The 17,884-nt window shown below is 42.0% G+C and overlaps 1 protein-coding gene across 1 annotated transcript in view; it reads right to left on the bottom strand.

Moving 5' to 3' along the window:
• TTN (titin) overlaps window positions 1-17,884 on the bottom strand; it is a 285,365-nt gene that overhangs the window by 47,594 nt on the left and 219,887 nt on the right. Inside the window, exons 255-279 of the mRNA XM_081002634.1 lie at window positions 17,599-17,880; window positions 16,415-16,714; window positions 15,965-16,258; window positions 12,888-15,848; window positions 12,463-12,783; window positions 12,096-12,380; window positions 11,640-11,939; window positions 10,598-10,900; window positions 8,515-8,790; window positions 8,112-8,411; window positions 7,711-8,013; window positions 7,088-7,387; window positions 6,682-6,969; window positions 6,292-6,588; window positions 5,899-6,201; window positions 5,486-5,791; window positions 4,425-4,712; window positions 4,032-4,322; window positions 3,636-3,923; window positions 2,395-2,985; window positions 2,205-2,309; window positions 1,460-1,657; window positions 1,074-1,370; window positions 404-991; window positions 8-310 (exon numbers count right to left, since the gene is read on the bottom strand). Coding sequence (XP_080858760.1) covers window positions 8-310; window positions 404-991; window positions 1,074-1,370; window positions 1,460-1,657; window positions 2,205-2,309; window positions 2,395-2,985; window positions 3,636-3,923; window positions 4,032-4,322; window positions 4,425-4,712; window positions 5,486-5,791; window positions 5,899-6,201; window positions 6,292-6,588; window positions 6,682-6,969; window positions 7,088-7,387; window positions 7,711-8,013; window positions 8,112-8,411; window positions 8,515-8,790; window positions 10,598-10,900; window positions 11,640-11,939; window positions 12,096-12,380; window positions 12,463-12,783; window positions 12,888-15,848; window positions 15,965-16,258; window positions 16,415-16,714; window positions 17,599-17,880 — 10,368 coding nt within the window. The remainder of the gene's footprint in view (window positions 1-7; window positions 311-403; window positions 992-1,073; window positions 1,371-1,459; window positions 1,658-2,204; window positions 2,310-2,394; window positions 2,986-3,635; window positions 3,924-4,031; window positions 4,323-4,424; window positions 4,713-5,485; window positions 5,792-5,898; window positions 6,202-6,291; window positions 6,589-6,681; window positions 6,970-7,087; window positions 7,388-7,710; window positions 8,014-8,111; window positions 8,412-8,514; window positions 8,791-10,597; window positions 10,901-11,639; window positions 11,940-12,095; window positions 12,381-12,462; window positions 12,784-12,887; window positions 15,849-15,964; window positions 16,259-16,414; window positions 16,715-17,598; window positions 17,881-17,884) is intronic.

The following is a 17,884-nucleotide window of genomic DNA, read 5'->3' as shown; positions in this document are numbered from 1 at the left end:
TACTAACATGCAGCATCCTTGGTTAATACTGGTTGAGAAATATCACTTGGTGGTCCAATTCCTGCCCTGTTTTCTGCACTGACACGGAATTCATATTCATTTCCTTCTAGGAGTCCAGTCACTTTGCATCGAAGGTCTGATACTGGTTTCTTTGTAACTCTGACCCATCTCACGCCTTTTCTTTCTCTTCTTTCCACATGGTAGCCTGTGATTTCGCTGCCACCGTCATCAGTTGGCCTTTTCCAGGTTACAGTAACAGTGTTTTTCGTAATATTTGATACTTCTGGTTTACCAGGTGGACCAGGAGGCCCTAAAAGGAGGAAAACAGATTTTGATAAACACATAAATGTTTTTCTATTTTTACAGCAGTAAATTCATATACCTTTTGACTAGTTTTGCTTACCAAATCTATCCACCATTTTAACTGGCTCTGATTGAGATGGTTCTCCTTTGCCATACTGATTCACAGCAGAAACACGGAAAAGGTACTCATTTCCTTGAATAAGCTTAGTCACAACATGCCTACAAGACTGAATGTCTTCAGCAACTTGAGTCCATAGAAGGCGGCTAGTTTCTCTCTTTTCAAGTACATAAGACTTGATTGGTGACCCGCCATCTTCTGTTGGGGGTGTCCATGTGAGAGTAGCCTTTTCAGCTGAAACATTGCTCACTTCAACTGGTCCAGGTGGGCCTGGTACATCTAAAACTTTTACATGTACGTGTTCTTCTTTAGTACCAAAAGGATTGGTTGCAGTGATCGTATATTCACCAGAATCTTTTCTAGCGGCATACTTGACAGAAAGCGTTGAAGAAGTTGGAGTTGATTCAATATGAACAGTCTCTGAAAGCTTGAAATCTTTGCCTCCTTTAGACCACACTGAAGTTGGAAGTGGCTTGCCACGGATGCTAATAGCAGACATTGAGATGGTGTCTCCTGCCTTAACAGTCAGGCCTTCTTTGACAGTAGGATCAATAACAATAGTTGGTGCCTCTGTAAAAGAGAATTAATATGTTAGGAAAGAAGATACCTAAAATATTAAAAACTGGTGTGTGCCTTTACAGGGAATACGTACCATACTCATCCTTGCATATAATGGCTCCGGTAGATTCTGATGGAGGACTAATAGCACCAGCGGTATTCTTAGCTCTAATTCTGAATTCATATTTAGATCCTTCAAAAAGGTCAGTTACTGTATATGCACATTCCTGAACATTCACATGGTTTGCCTTCATCCAAGTCTTTGAAGGTAGATCACGTTTCTCCACTATGTAGCCAATTAATTTATGTCCGCCATCATATTTTGGTTCTGTCCAGATCAGAGTCACTGAGTTTCTAGTCACACTGATAACTTCAGGCTTCCCAGGAGGATCTGAAAACAACAGAATACAGAAGTAGTAAAAGTGTATATCACTGTTTTCTAACACATGAAGACTTATCTCTTTACTTTGGGAAGCTTACCAATTGGATCAAGGGCTACAATTGGCTCAGAAGGCAGACTTGGTTTACCAACTCCAGCAAGATTGATTGCCATCACTCTGAATTCATATTCCAAACCTTCCGTTAACCCTGTCACTCTGAAGTCTCTCATCTTTAGTGGGGTCTTGTTTGCTCGCTTCCACAAAATACTATTTCTTTCTTTATATTCAAGGTGGTAACCTACAGAAGCATACAAGCACAGGAAACACATGCTTAGTATTTCAAAAGGTAAACAAAAATGGGGGCGGATAGGAACCAACTTTTTTATTTTGCAAAAGCATCCTTGTCTGATATCTCTGAGCGGTTTCTGTCACCATCGCAGGACATCAGGCAACTGGCTACTTAACAAGCTTTGCAGTACAATCCTGAGGTGGTGGTAGTGAAATATGAAGATAGCTCCACTGCCTTATCCATTGCCATGCCAGGCTTAAGCCAGCAGGGCAGAGGAACACTCTGCACTCTTTTGTCACTTGTATTTTCCCCTCCCGTTGGAAATGTGGCTCAATATCACCCTGATTTGTGGCACTGGAAGGCTTTGAATCTAAGCTGCTTCTCAACATGCCCCCCTCGGGCCTTACAGACACCAGAGCCTTGACGTTAGTTGGGTCTGGACATTGCAAAAGCTGGTGGAGGGTAGGAACATGTGTTACATCATGATTGGCATTTGTGATCCTAAGATTTAACACCTTGGGGAATCTTATGCAAAATTAAATGTCAAAAGAAATACCTGTGATAGGTGAGCCACCTGTCTTTTTGGGGTCTGTCCATGTTAAATAGGCAGAATCACGCCTAATCTCAACAATTTTGGGTGGTGGTGGAGCATCGGGAACATCTAGAAATATAATAAATGTAAGAGAGAATTAGACTGAACCTTAAATGACAGAATGCTTCACAACAAACATATTTTTTGTGCTTACCAAATGGATGCCTTGCAATTATTGGGTCAGATTTAAGACCTTCGCCGACTCCATATTTATTTTCAGCACTGATTCTGAAAGTATATTCACTGCCTTCATGAAGTCTTGTGACTCTGAAGGTAGTTTTCTGCACAGCAGACACACATGTGACCCATTTATTATTCACATTGTCTCTCTTCTCAATAATGTAGTTAGTGATTTCTGAACCACCATCATCTTTGGGAGGAGCCCATTTTAATGTCATGGCATCAGCTGTGACTTCATCAAATTTCACAGGTCCTGTTGGGATTCCAGGTTTGCCAACAACCTTCACAGAAATAGTCGCTTCTTTACTGCCAGCAATGTTCTTCAGTTTGATTGTATATTTCCCAGCATCATCTTTATGACAATCACGTACAAGGAGTGAGGTGTTAACTGCTGTAGCTTCAAATGCAACTCTTCCTGTCTCAGTAAGAGCCAGGTCTTCCCCTTTTTTCCATGTCACCGTTGGTGCTGGTTTGCCTTTAATAGGGATTTTCAGGCGGAAACTGCTTCCTTCTCTAGCTAAATAGCACAAGCCTGGCAGGTCTTTTAAATCAAGATCAGGTGCCACTGGAAGACAAAAAGGTATTGAATGATTGTATGTACATTTCCAAGCACAATTCAAAGTGTTGGTGCTGACCTTTAAAGCCCTAAACGGCATCGGTCCAGTATACCTGAAGGAGTGTCTCCACCTCCATCGTTCAGCCCGGACACTGAGGTCCAGCGCCGAGGGCCTTCTGGAGGTTCCCTTGTTGCGAGAAGCCAAGTTACAGGGAACCAGGCAGAGGGCCTTCTCGGTAGTGGCGCCCGCCCTGTGGAACGCCCTCCCACCAGATGTCAAAGAGAAAAATAACTACCAAACTTTTAGAAGACATCTAAAGGCAGCCCTGTTTAGGGAAGCTTTTAATGTTTAATAGGTTATTGTATTTTAGTGTTTTGTTGGAAGCCGCCCAGAGTGGCTGGGGGGACCCAGCCATATTGGCGGGATATAAATAATAAATTATTATTATAATATTGTTATTATTGTATGCTCAGTGCAGTGAATACAGTTGCTTCATTTCAGTAACTTCTGTTCTGTAAAAGAACGAAAGGTTTTGTGACACCTCTGCTATTTTTGCTTTATTAGACTGGCATGGCTATCTCATGGGGTAGTTCTATTGTTCACTATACTGACATATGCAGTGTGCTCTGTGAACGAGAAAATGTATGAATCTACTCACCTATATCGTCCCTTGCCAGCACTGTAATTTCATTAGGTGTTCCATATCCAGCTTCATTTTGTGCTCTCACTCTGAAGGTATATTCTTTGCCTTCTGTTAAGTCTCTTGTTGAATACTGGAGATTCTTTGACCTCATAACTTCCTGCCACTGATTTTCACCAGTCATAAGTTCAACGATATATGCATTAATGCGGCTTCCACCATCGCTAATGGGCTTTTTCCACGATACATTGCAGGATGACTTTGTCACAGCCAAAGCCTTTAAGTCCACAACAGGTCCAGGTGTTTCTAGCAGGGAGAAAAGAATATAATGATGAACAAATCTCTAATATAAAGTTAGATGCACAAGAGCCTTTTAACAATAGCCTGATAGAGTAATCATGTGAATATTCTCACCAGAAGCTTTAACTGCATCACGAGTTTCACAGGGGTCGCCAATGCCATATTCATTTTCAGCAAAAACCCTGAAGAAGTAAGATTTGCCTTCCTCCAAGTTAGAGATCCTGAAACTTGTTTTTGGACACTCTGTGGCTACTGTAGACCACGACTTTCTCTCTGCATCACGTTTTTCAACCACATAGTTCTTCACTGGACTCCCGCCATCAATTATAGGAGGTTCCCATGAAATAAAGGCAGAATCTTTAGATGCTTCTTTTACAATCAGATTAATAGGTGGCCCAGGAGTATCTGTACAGATGCAAATAAACCATTTCAGTTAATGACTAAAATATATAAAATAAAACGTGTATGGATAGTTAAGACAATAATAGGCAATCACGTAGCACTTACCAAGTACTTTTACAACCATTGTGTATGCTTTTTTGCCACAGACGTTCTCCAGACTCAGGACATATTTTCCAGAATCGTATTTATTTACATTTTCACAGCGCAGGAAAGTGTCAAAGTCAGTTGATTTGATATCTAGTCCTTGCCTGTCTCTTATGTTGGCATCCACTTTAGACCAAGAAATCTTGGGAGGTGGACGGCCTCTCACTGGCACATAAATCCTCATTGTGACTCCAGCACGTAATACCAGAACTTTCCTCAATTCAGCATCAAGCTCTCCCTCAGGTGGAACTGCATTGTAAATAAAAGTAGATGTCAAATGCTGATGATAACAATTTAAAATATAATAAAATCAGTGTCAGTGGCTGAGGCAGGATGGGAATGGAAAGGAAAGAGAGAGAAAATACAAAGCAATGATGTTAGGGGGAATAAAGCTCAGGCTTTCTTTTTTCTTTTTTAGAAAAAGCAAGTGGATGAGTAAAAGAGAGGAAATCTCTCTAAATGTTACTCTAACCTTCCTTCCCTAATTGCCAGTTTTTATGCCACCCAGCCAGACACCAGTGGTTTCTCATATTCTTCTCTCTCCCTTTGTTTTGAGAGGAATCCACTCTACACTTTCAGTCAAGTTGCGGTCCCTACTTTTCTACAACTATCTAGGAGCTTCCCATTGGGAAAGTGTGCTTGCCTTGCACTCAAAACATGATACCATTGCATTATTATTCAGAAGGAGGACATTGTTTTCTTTCACACAAGACAGAGAAGGAGCAAGTGTGTTTCTGGGTAGAGGAAAATGTGCAACAATGATAGTGCAGATGGAAAGAAAAGCTGAGGATTCCATTCTCAAGAAAATTTTAGAAACAGAGCGGAATGAGGAGCATGTGGCTAGATTGTGTGGTTTTTAACAACTGAGGGAATAGTGGTTTAAAGACTAGACATGTGTGAGTTCATGAAACAGTTCAGCACAGAGCCCCTAGTTTCTCATAGGCCCTCCACTAAACCTTCTATACCGATACCCACAATATGCACAAAAGTCAACAAGTCAATTTCTTTTCAGGACAACTTACTTAAAATGTCCTTGGCCATGTGCTTGTCTGGCACATCACTTGGGTCACTATATCCAACCTTATTGACAGCATAAATGCGGAACTGGTATTCTGTGTTCTCCGTGAGTCCAGTCACAACGTAACGGGTATCTGGCAAATTCCTTGGCAAATTGCACCGGACCCAGTTATCTGTATCTGCTCGTTTTACTTCAACAAGGTAGCCAATAATGGGGCTTCCACCATCATATGCTGGTTTGGTCCAAGACAGGGTTATAGAGCTACGGGTGGTGTCAATCACTTTTGGGAACGCTGGTGGGCCAGGAGGATCTGAGAATGAAAGCACCAAGAAATTACACAATTATGATCTGGCAAACCCATTTGCACACACTCACAAAGTCACAGAAGACCGAAAAATGTGCTTGTGTTCAACTTACACTGAGGATCACGTGCATATACTGCTTTAGATACTCCACTAGGTTTGCCGGGTCCAGCTTTATTCAGTGCAGTTACCCTATACTCATATTCTGTTCCTTCCTGGAGTCCAGTGGCCTTTATGGTTCTTTCAATGACGGGCTTTCTATTCACTTTTGTCCAGTTAACTGCCCTCGTTTCACGTTTTTCAACAATATATCCAGTTACAGGGGAGCCGCCATCATCAGCAGGTGCTTTCCAGCTTACCGACATGAAATCTTTTGTTATGTTACTAATTATAGGTGGTTCACATGGTCCAGGCACATCTATAAATAATAATTTGAAATGTTCTTAAGCAAATGTTAAAACATAGATTGACACTAAATGGATAGAAAAATCCAGTGAGAGAAGCTTACCATATGGATTCTTAGCCACTGCTGAGTCAGTCAAAATTGGGTCACCTACTCCATATTTGTTTTCAGCGCAAATGCGGAATTGGTACTCATGTCCTTCAATTAGTTTCTCAACGCTGCAGCTAGTGATGGGGACATTGGCGGTGACTTGAGCCCAGTTGGGTCTGCTTGTTTCCCGTTTGTCGACAATGTAATTAGTAATGTCTGAGCCCCCATCTTCAAGAGGAGGTTCCCAAGAAAGCATTGCTCGGTCTGTGTACATGTTTACAATCTTAACTGAAGCTGGAGGACCAGGCTTGTCTGGGAAAGAAAAATTAGGCGGTGAGTGAAGTCTTACAACTGCTACATTTCCTGAAGTTTAAATACACTGATTCAAATGAACTTTTAGCCTACCTAGTACTTTAAGTTTAATAGTTGCTGATTTGGAACCACTTGCATTTTCAGCTGTGATAGTATAATCTCCTGTTTGCTTTCTATTTACGCTGAAGAGCTCCACAGTAGATAAATTTCTCTTGGTGGTTATCTTGACTCCTTCAACTGGTTTCAGGATCTCCCCTTCTTTCTTCCAACTAATAGTTGGCATAGGCTTGCCGAACACATTGGCCTCAAGACAAACATTGGTTCCAGCTTTTACTACAAGCAAGGATTTCATAGCTACACCGAGTTCTATTTTTGGTGGTACTGCAGTGTAAAAAAAAATGTAGAAGGGGAGGGGGGGAAATACATTCCAATGAGCACATAACAATGAGAAGGATAAAAGTATGGCTCAATTCTAATGGTACTCAAATGCGTTCCTTACCATTTTCTGACTGAACGGTTATTGGATCAGAAGGTTCAGAAGGCCAGCTAATGTTCACTGCTGTTTTTGCTATGGCTCTAAATTGATACTGTGCACCTTCTTCCAAACCAGTTGCAGTGTACTCTTCCAGGGGTATTTGATGGGGAGTGGTATTGCATCGTACCCATCTTTCTCCAGGCAGTTTACAGGATTCAACAAAATAGCCAAGTATCTTGCTACCACCATCATGTTTTGGTCTTGCCCAGACAAGAGACACAGTACTCTTAGTGACATCAATAACCTCGGGTTTGCCAGGGGGATCTAAAAACAAATGAGGTCAGGTTTATTCTATGGCATTTGATAGAAAATGTCACAACACAAAAGATGCATATCACTGAACAACCATGGTATATTTCTTTCTTTCTTTTTAAATCCAGAGAAATTAAACTTTGGGCACAATCTAGCCAAAAGCAAGGCTTTTCGTTGGAATTCAATAAGCAAATGCTTACCTTCCTTGTTGAAATCAGTGCAGTTTAAGAAAGTTTAGCTTTGGCCATATTATCCTAATGTTACGGTACTTAAGTCAGCTCAGTATTAACAATAATAGTTATACATAATGCAATGTATGCAAATGTTTTGCTTACCAACTGGTGTTCTGGCTGTAATAAAATCTGTTGGTTTGCTAGGCTTGCTTGCACCAGCTTTATTCAGAGCATAGATTCTAAATGTGTACTCAAGGCCTTCAATTAAATTTGCACATGGGTATTCTGTGGATCGCACAAGTGTATCATTGGCCTTCACCCAAAGCAAACTGTTCCTTTCTTTACGTTCAATGAGATAACCAGTTATTGGGCTGCCTCCATCACTGTCTGGCCTGTCCCATGCCACAAAAATGCAGTCCTTGTTCACCTTGGTAACACGTGCATTCTTTGGTTCACTAGGAACATCTGTAGAGAAAGAGATGAGAATTTTTTTTTTAAAAAAAATCATTTCACCCTTAGAAGTATTCTAATAAAGACTGCACCATTGTCTGAGGTGGACATACCAAATGGAAACCTTGCAATCATCTTATCGGACGGAAGCGGTTCAGAAATTCCAAATCGGTTTTCAGCACGAACACGGAACATGTATTCTTCTCCAGGGGTGAGTTTTCCAACTCTGCAATTCGTCTTTGTAACAGAAGCTACCACTGTTATCCAGTCTCCTCGACTGGTATCACACTTCTCAACCACGTAGTTGGTGATGTTGCTACCACCGTCTTCAAGAGGAGTATGCCATGACAAAGAGCAAGCATCAGCATCTATGTCAGAAATTTCGAATGGTGGCTGTGGTGGACCAGGGATATCTACAGAAAGAGACAAACATACAGGTACAAATAAGGTCATGCTCATTGGTGAATCATGTTAAGAATGTTGAGAAGTAAGCATGGAAAAGAAGATTCAATGTACCCATGACGACCACTTTGATTTTCTGAGTAGCTACTCCCGAGCTGTTTTCAGCTGTTAGACTGTAATAATCACTGTCTTTCCTAATTACATCTTTAATGATGAGAACCGAAGTGCTGTCTGCTTTATGCACAGCCAGGCGACTGGATATTGCCACATCTTTGTCTCCTTTCATCCATTTACAAGTCGGGTGGGGTTTCCCATAAACATGTGCTTCAATCCTGAGTTTCTGCCCAGCCTTTATATTGACATGATCTGGCATCAGAATCTTAGGTGGCACTGAAATTAAAAATCAAATGATAGGAAACAGACACATAGGTCACACACAAAAATTAATAACTTATGTATATGTATTTTGAATTAGTTCTCACAATCTTAAGCTGATATCATTCTTACTTGAAACAACCATGCATTTCCCCCCTGAAAACAAATGTCAGCCTCCTGACAGCTTTCATGCTCTTGACTGGGGGTAGCCTGCAACTCTCCAAATGTTGTTGGACGACAACTTCCAACACCCATAGCCACTGGCCATCAGCGGCGTAGCGTGGGTAGTCAGCACCCGGGGCAAGGCAAGTAATTTGCGCCCCCTAACCCGGGGCAAGGCAAGTAATTTGCGCCCCCTAACCCCTAACCATGGTCATTAATACTGACGGCTCTACTCTGGGGCAAATTTCGTAGTGACTACTGCCCTCCGTGGTGTTGTTTTTGCAATTAAAGGACCCCTGCCTCAAATAAAGCATGGGGATTGGGCACTGGGATTTGCCAAGGGAGCTGGGAATTGCAGTTCAGTGGCGGGTCACGGGGAGAGGGTCCCTTCCGCGTCTGGGTGCCGTGGGCCCCTTTGCGCCAAGACGCGCGTCTTTGGGCGTTGCGGCGCAGCCTTCTCGGTCTCCCTCCCCGGCCCGGCTAGCCCTGATGCGGCTTCTTTCTGGCGCGGGGAGGGGGCGCCTCTGGGGCCAGTGGGTTGGCCAGCCTCCGGCGCGGGTGGGCGGGCCCCGTCGGGGCGGGTGGGCGGCGTGGCGCTTGGTGCCGAAGCCTCCGCCCGCAGCACCCCATCGGGAGACCTGGCCGGAAGGAGCCTCGAGCCGGCTGTCGGACGCGGCTGAAGCAGCCAGGGCGGCATGGCAGGCGGCGGCGGCTCCCCGGCAACTCCATGCGGCCAGCCCTGCGCGCTGGCCGAGCCCCGCAGGCGAACGCTGCCCGTCGGTGAGGAGGGGCTGCCTGGCGCGCCTTCCGCAGCGAGCGCTGAGAGCCGCTGCCATGGGGCTCTGGGCGATTCCGGAGGCAGCGAGCGCGCCCCCCCAGAAGTTGCGCCCGGTGCGGCCGGCACCCCTGGCACCCCCCACGCTACGCCACTGCTGGCCATGCTGGCTGCAGCAAATGGGAGTTGCAGTCTAACAGTGTCTGGAGGTGTGGCTAGGCCCCAGACTAGCCACTTCTGATCTATATTCTGCAGAAGTAAGGCAAAAGGTCTGATATTACGTCCCCAAACCAACCAAAAACTTTGTTTTCAAATAGTCACCAAGGAACTAGCCCCGATAAATTGTATTCCCCCTAATATCCTTGAAATATAATATCCCTGATTCATTTCCTCCTAGCTTCTTTTGTAGGTTTATTCTAAGGTCTGAGCAGTGTGCTATCTTATTTAATTAACTGTACAGCTGTCCTATTCTTCAGATGCAGGAAGCTTCACAACATCTTATAATGGGGAGATGCACAAATTTTTAAGGTAAACTTGTGCATAAATGAAGCGAACTATTAAGAAACTGCCTGCTGGGCCTGGGACCCACATTCAGTACTCTTCAGGCCAGAATTAACACCTAATACTTTGCTATAGAAGGTCACAGAGCCAATGAGCCTATTTGTGAAGTTTTTTTGTAGACCCTTTTGAATGTCTTGTTTGTATGTTGCTGTTTTGGGAAAAAAACAATAAACCCATTAAAAAAGGAATGTCACTAAAGACATCAGATTACGTGACAGGACCTAATTTTAAATATCTTTAAGAGGTGACATCCAAATTTAGATACAAAATCAAAATAATTGAATTATATTTCAGTTGTACAAGTGGTCATAGTTAGGTACTTACTCAGTTGCTCTTTAACTTCATAGATGCCTTCAGTTTGTTTTGGCTGGCTTACTCCTACAGCATTCCTTGCAGCCACTCTAAATTTGTATTTCTTTCCTTCCTTTAGGCCAGCAACAACAATATGAAGATCTTTGACAACGGAGTACTGTGTCCAGTGATCCTCAGCATGACCCTCTTCTTGATATGCAATGATGTAGCCATCAATTTTGGAACCACCGTCACGCAACGGTGGCAACCACCCTAAAGTAGCACTGTTCTTTGTGATTTCAGTCACTTCAAGTTTCCTTGGAGGATCAGGTTCACCTTAAAAATAAAACAGGCAGGTAAATGCTTAGTTTACATAATTTCTAAGATCATTACATCTTCTCATGATTTATTGGGGGCGGGGAAACACAGAATATATTGTACTATTTTATTTTTTCATTTGAATACATAAGTCATGAGACCAGTGGTTTCTTTGACCTTTGTAGTACCGTATTGGCCCGAATATAAGCCGCACCCAACTATAAGCCGCACCTTTAAAATTTAAGGGGGAAAGAGAAAAAGAATACCCAAATATAAGCTGCTCCCTTAAAATTCCACAGGCACTCACACCCGTTCCTTTTTACCGTATATCTGTTTTAGCAGCAATATCGTAAAAGCCAATTTTTGTAAGGTTGCGAATTTAAGCCGCACTTTAACTTTTCACAGTTAGAATTTGGGAGAAAAAGTGAGGCTTATATTCAGGCCAATATGGTACTTCTATTCTGGTTTGATTGTTTTTTGTGATCCACACATTGCCTCCACACCCTGGAAGAAGACTCAGCTGGCAATGTATTTGTGGACAGGTTATATTCTTTGAAATATAGCAAATAGAAGATCTGCCAAACAACAAGTCAATTAAATAAGTGCAGGGAGGTGAAGTTATCTCATGAAATTATTTATTCATTATTGTTATTTATTATTATGCGCAGTGACAACTGATTTTGACTATCTGAACTATCATACAAAATCTGAATTTCCTGAATGAAATAATACAGCAGCTACATCAATAAATACTTACTTAGCGGATCTGATGCCAGGATTGGTTTGGGCGTGTCCCTTGGAACACCAGGGCCATATTCATTGACAGCAATGACTCTGAAGAAATACTCAGTTCCTGGCATAAGATTAGAAACCTTGAAACTAGTCTTCTTTACATCATCGGTAAGTTTTGCCCAGGTCTTTCTCTCAGCCTCACGTTTTTCCACGATGTAATGTGTTACAGGACTGCCACCGTCATTTTCAGGTGGAGTCCATGAAACCTGACAGGATGTTTTTGTGACATCCTTGACACTGAGCTCTGCTACAGGTCCAGGAGTATCTATTGGAGGAAAGGAAACAAAAAACAACCAATATTAGGCCACAATTATTCAAAGTAAGTGGGCAGAGTCTCATGGAAAAGAAATTGCAATGAATAAGACATTCATAAATCACAGAAGAAAAATTAATAGATGTTAAAATTATTGACATTACTCACCAAGGACACGGACATTCACAAAGACTGCCTTTTCTCCAGCAGGGTTAACAACTGTCAAAGTGTATTTGCCTGAATCATCCCGTGTAGAATCGGGGATGACGCAGAAGGCCATTGTGTCAACCAGGTCAACCTGGCCTCTTCTGATCACATTGTCAATTCCCACCTTCCTCCAGGTAACTTTAGGGGCTGGTCGCCCTCGAATAATGGCAAAAAGTCTTATGGGGCATCCTGCTCTGACTATGACTAACTTTCTCAGGCTTGCATCCAAGTCAATTTCAGGAGGTTCTGAAAAGGAACATTAAAAGTTTATATTTTGAAAGCAATTTTTAAGATAGCAAATAATTTAATGGCCTGTTGGCAAAATTACCAAGAATTTCTTTGGGAGAAACAGCTTCTTTCAAATCAGCTGGCCGGCCAATGCCTACTTGATTTTGGGCAGAAACCCGGAACTCATATAGTTCTTTCTCCTCCAAGCTTGTCACTGTAAATTCTGTATGAATAACTTGTGTAGCAACATTGCATCTTTTCCATCCTTCATCAGGACCTGCTTTTTCAGTTTTGGGTCTCATTTCTACCACATAGCCAATAATAGGAGCACCACCATCATAGACTGGCTTTCCCCATCCAAGAGTAATAGAGGTCTTCGTGCTATCAACAACCTTAAGATTAATGGGAGGACCAGGTGGTTCTGCAAGATGACAGAAAAGTACAGAAGTAAGCATATCAGTGAATCAGAGAAAGATAATTTAAATTGAAGTATTACTAACAAAAAAATATTGGAAAGATCAGTACCTATTGGATCCTTCGCTATTGTTGGTTTTGATGGGTAGCTTGGTTCACCAATTCCAATTTCATTTTCTGCCCTGACACGGAACTGATATTCATATCCTGGAATGAGATTTGTAACTTTCTTGCGTCTCTCTGGAATTGCACTTTTGGTAACAGGAACCCACCTTAATGACCTTTTCTCTTTCTTCTCTAATATATATCCTGTGATTGATTTACCACCATCATATTCTGGTGGGTTCCAAACTACAGTCATCTCTTCTTTGCTGACCTTTGTGACTTCTGGAGGATCTGGACGACCAGGTCTATTATACTTTGTTTTTGCTATAATTGGCTTAGTCTCTGTTGGGGGACCAGTGCCCATTTTATTCTCTGCACGGACCCTGAATATATATTCATTGCCTTCAATGAGATGTGTTACATGTATATGGGTCATTAGCACAGAGGAGGAATACGTAGTCCAAACCATTCGTCTGCTTTCACATTTCTCTACGATGTAGTTCTGTATTTCACAACCACCATCATCTTCAGGTACATCCCAGCTGACTGTGCATCGGTCAGTTGAAACATCAGCCACCTTCAAATTTCTGACAGGTCCTGGTTTGTCCAAAACATTTACAGTAGCATATGCTACAAAGCTACCAGCTGGATTAGTGGCAGTAATAACGTATTTACCACCATCTGTGCGCCTTGCTTTGGAGAGAAGGAACTTAGATGAGTCTGAAGTTGTTTCAATTTTGGCCCTTGGAGATTGGGATAGATCGGCAGAATCCTTTGCCCAAGATACTTCTGGTTGGGGCTTGCCTCTAAGTCCTGCTACAATTTTTATTGGTTCACCAGCTTTCACAGTCAGTACTCCAGACAGCTTCAGATCAAGTACAGGTTTCTGAATTTCTTCTTTAACAACAACTTCACTTGTCTTCACCCAGTCACTTTCACCACCTTCATTCTTTGTCTGAACTCTGAACTGATAAATTTTATTTTCAACGCATTTGTCAACCATATAGTGTGTTTCCTTAATGCTACCTTTGTGCACTCTTTCCCACTCATCCGAATCCTTCAGTTTTCTTTCAACATGGTATGTTAAGTTGGGGCTGCCACCATCGTAGTCTGGTCTCCTCCATTTCAGATATACAAATGTCTTTCCTGTTTCTGCAATGTGAAGGTTTTCAGGCTCACCTGGCCTGTCAATAGGGTTAATAGCAAGGATTGGAGTTTTGGTCTCGACAACTGGACCTGGACCTACTTTGTTTTCTGCACAAACACGGAAGAAGTATTCGTGATTTTCAACGAGATGTGCTTTCACTATCCTCTTAGTAAGATCAGAAGAAACTATTGACCAGCCTCTCTGGTTTGGCTGACGATACTCTACTATATAGTTTGTAATTTCTGAGCCACCGTTATCTTCAGGATTCTCCCAAGAGACCATGCAAGAATCTTTGGTGACATAGGTTACTTTCAGGTTCTGGCAAGGTCCTGGCCTATCAAGCACATTAACAATAGCTGATGCTTGGGCGTGTCCGCTGCTATTCTTAGCTGTAATTAGGTATTTTCCATGGTCTGCTCTTACAGCAGGTTTTATTTGCAGCTCTATATGAGGGAATTCATGAATTATGTCAGTACGCTTATCTTTCGTTATATTTTTGCCATCTCTAGACCATGTTATGTCAGGATCTGGTCTGCCCCTCACTTTGCCCACAATCCTTATTGTTTGGCCTACTCTGACAGTAATTACATCTCGGCAGGTCACATCCAGTTCTACCTCTGGAGGCATGAGAATGTCTTTGGCAAGAACTGTTTCTGGCAATTCTCTGGGTTCTCCCTCTCCTACAATATTAGCAGCTTTAATGCGGAATCTATATTCATTTCCTTCAATTAGCCCAGGTACTGTAAAGGCACAATGTCTGATGAGTTCATCTTTGTTAATTCTATTCCACTGAGTAGTTCCGCTTTTCTGGCATTCCACAACATATCCCAGGATGGGGCTACCACCATCTTTGAGTGGCTTAGTCCATACTAGCTCAGCTGTTTCCCTGGTCTTATCCTTGAGTTTTGGATTAATGGGAGGTCCAGGAGGTGTCATAGGACGTGATGCTTTGATTGGATCAGAAGGTGGAGATGGCTTGCTTATGCCAGCACTGTTTTCTGCAAAAACACGGAATTCATATGTGCTGCCCTCAAAGAGGCCTGTAGCTCTAAATTTCAGATCAAGCACTGGAGATTTGTTGACACGTATCCATTTCCCTGAGATTTCACGGCGTTCAAGTATGTATCCAGTTATTGGACTTCCACCATCAGATTTTGGCACAGTCCAACATACAGTTGCACCATTTTCTGTAATATCATTAACTACTGGTTTACCAGGTGGAGATGGTGGATCATGCAGAGCCTTGGCAACTGTTGGTTTTGAATCAAGAGGTGGACCAACGCCTATCTTATTCTCTGCACAAACTCGGAAAATATATTCACAGCCCTTCTGTAGACGTGGAATTTTAATTCTAGTTTGATTAGTCCCTGAAGAGACCACTCCCCAGGTTTCTTTCCTTGTCTCTCGTTTCTCAACAATGTAATTAATTACAGCGCTTCCACCATCATCTTTAGGAGGTCGCCAAGCAATAACCATATGATCGGGAGTGACTTCCAGAATATCAATTGGGCCAGTTGGAGGACCAGGAACATCCAAAACTGTTAGATGAACAGGAACAGTTCTGCTTCCAGCTATATTGGATACTGTGAGCAGATATTCTCCAGTGTCTTTTCTTGTGCAGCTTTGAATAGTGAGAACTGTAGAGTAATTATCAGTATCAATCTTGTAATTGCCTTCTGATTTGATTTCAACATTATCAGTGACCCATTTTGCAGTGGGAACAGGTACGCCTCTCATGATTGCAGGGAACCGCACTGTGCTGCCAGCTTTAACAACAAGGCCTTCTATTAATTTCACATCTAGATCAACTGATGGTGGCACTGAAATAAAAAAACAACAACACGCAGATTATATTATAGGTATTTCCCCATTACAAGAGTTACATTTCAGCAGTGAATATGAAATCTGTGAACAGTCATACAAATTCAGTGGTTACCTATTTTTTCTTGGCACTCTATTGGTATGGTTGTATCTGGAAGACTAAGACCCACAATATTTTGGGCTTTTACGCGGAATTTGTAAATCTTCCCTTGTTGTAGACCAGTAACAACACATTCTGGCACAGGGACTGTTTTGAATTTTGTCCAGTCTTCTTTCCCTTCTTCTTGGTACTCCACCAAAAATCCAGTTATTTCAGCACCACCATCCCGATCAGGCCAATTCCAAGCAAGAGACACTTGTGTCCTGTCAACATCTACATGATGCAAGTTCTTTGGTGGGCCAGGAGGATCTTTTAAAATGAGATGAAAACAGGATTAGCATTTCTATTTTTATACACAAACATTTCCAAATGCTGATACACATTGTATAGATCAACACTGTCAACAAAGGTTTTTTTGTTTTTGTTTTAAAAAAGAACACAAAATAGTAAGTGAACTGTGCTTACGAAGTGGATCTATAGCCTTAATCGGCTTGTGGGTTTCAACGTAAGGACCTCTTCCATACTGGTTCTCAGCAGCAACACGGAAGAGATACTGAGTGCCTTCCATGAGGTATTTAGCCAACAGACTGTGTTTCTTAGAAGATGATGATATTGGTAGCCACTGAGCAGCAGCAACATCTTTCCTTTCCACAATGTAATTCGTAATGACAGAGCCACCATTGTCCTCAGGTTCCTTCCAAGTCAGATAGCAAGAATCTCTTCTCACTTCACTGACCTGTAGATTCCTGGGAGGCCCAGGCTTATCTGGAAAAAAAATTGAAATAAATGTTCGATGTAGTCTATGTATAAAAATATTGTGTTAAATACAGTGGTGCCTCGGTTTAAGAACAGTCCTGTTTACGAACGATTCGGTTTAAGAACTCCACAAGACCGGAAGTAGTGTCCCAGTTTGCAAACTTTACCTTGGTCTACGAATGGAAGCCAAACGGCGGCAGGAGGTCTCATTAGGGAAAGCGTGCCTCGGTTTAAGAACAGTTTCGGTTTAAGAATAGACTTCCGGAATGGATTAAGTTCGTAAACCGAGGTACCACTGTATATTATTTGCAAGAAAGAGTCTTTTCCTTATGATTGTATACTTCTTATTTGTAGAAAATGAGGATGGACAGCCTCTAACCATTTTTAATTTCTAAACATTTTTCATCTGAACCTGGATAATTAAACCTGACATGAAGTACAGGGTGTAAAATCAAACTAGTTTGTGTACAACGCCCCTCACCCCGATTTCTTCAACAAATTTACAGTAGCTTCGCTGTATGTATGCTTGTGTTGTGACTTGGGCAACCCAGTCAGATGGGCAGGGTACAAATAATAAAATTATTAGTATTATTAATTTCAGTGACTATGAACCTCAGAGAACAATTAATATTTTCCAAAGACTATGGGCTTTGCACCCACTATGCACCCACTCATATTTGGTATGTGTGTGTTTTAACAACGCAAGGATTCTGATAATGCTTCATAACATTTAGAAAATTCCCTTCCAAAGTTGGGGAACAAGGTTGCTAACAGATGATGAAAAATATAATTTTTCATTCCTGCTTTTCTGTTGTACATAGGTATGTTCCTATCATTCACCTCTGTCATGTTTTATCTCCCAGTAGAAGTGTTAACATCATTTCATTCATTACCTAGAACAAGAACTTTTACTGAAACAGTCTTTGATCCAACCGGATTCTCCACGGTCAGGGAATAATTCCCTCCGTCTTCATGGACTGCGTGTCGAATTTCAAGCTTACTGCCAACTCCTGTAACCTCAATATCTGCCTTTGTAGGAACTTCCTTATCTTCTTTCTTCCAAGTCACTTTTGGGAATGGAATTCCTTTAATTACAGCACTTAGCCTCAATGTATCTCCAACTTTTACATGTTGTTCTCGTGTCATGTTAGCATCCAGGATTAAATCAGGAGCCTCTGT

This window comes from Podarcis pityusensis, assembly GCF_964106645.2.
Source record: "Podarcis pityusensis genome assembly, chromosome: 1".
Taxonomy (NCBI): Eukaryota; Metazoa; Chordata; class Lepidosauria; order Squamata; family Lacertidae; genus Podarcis; species Podarcis pityusensis.
Note: the sequence above shows the minus strand (reverse complement) of the source record. Positions and strands in the feature narration are given on the sequence as shown.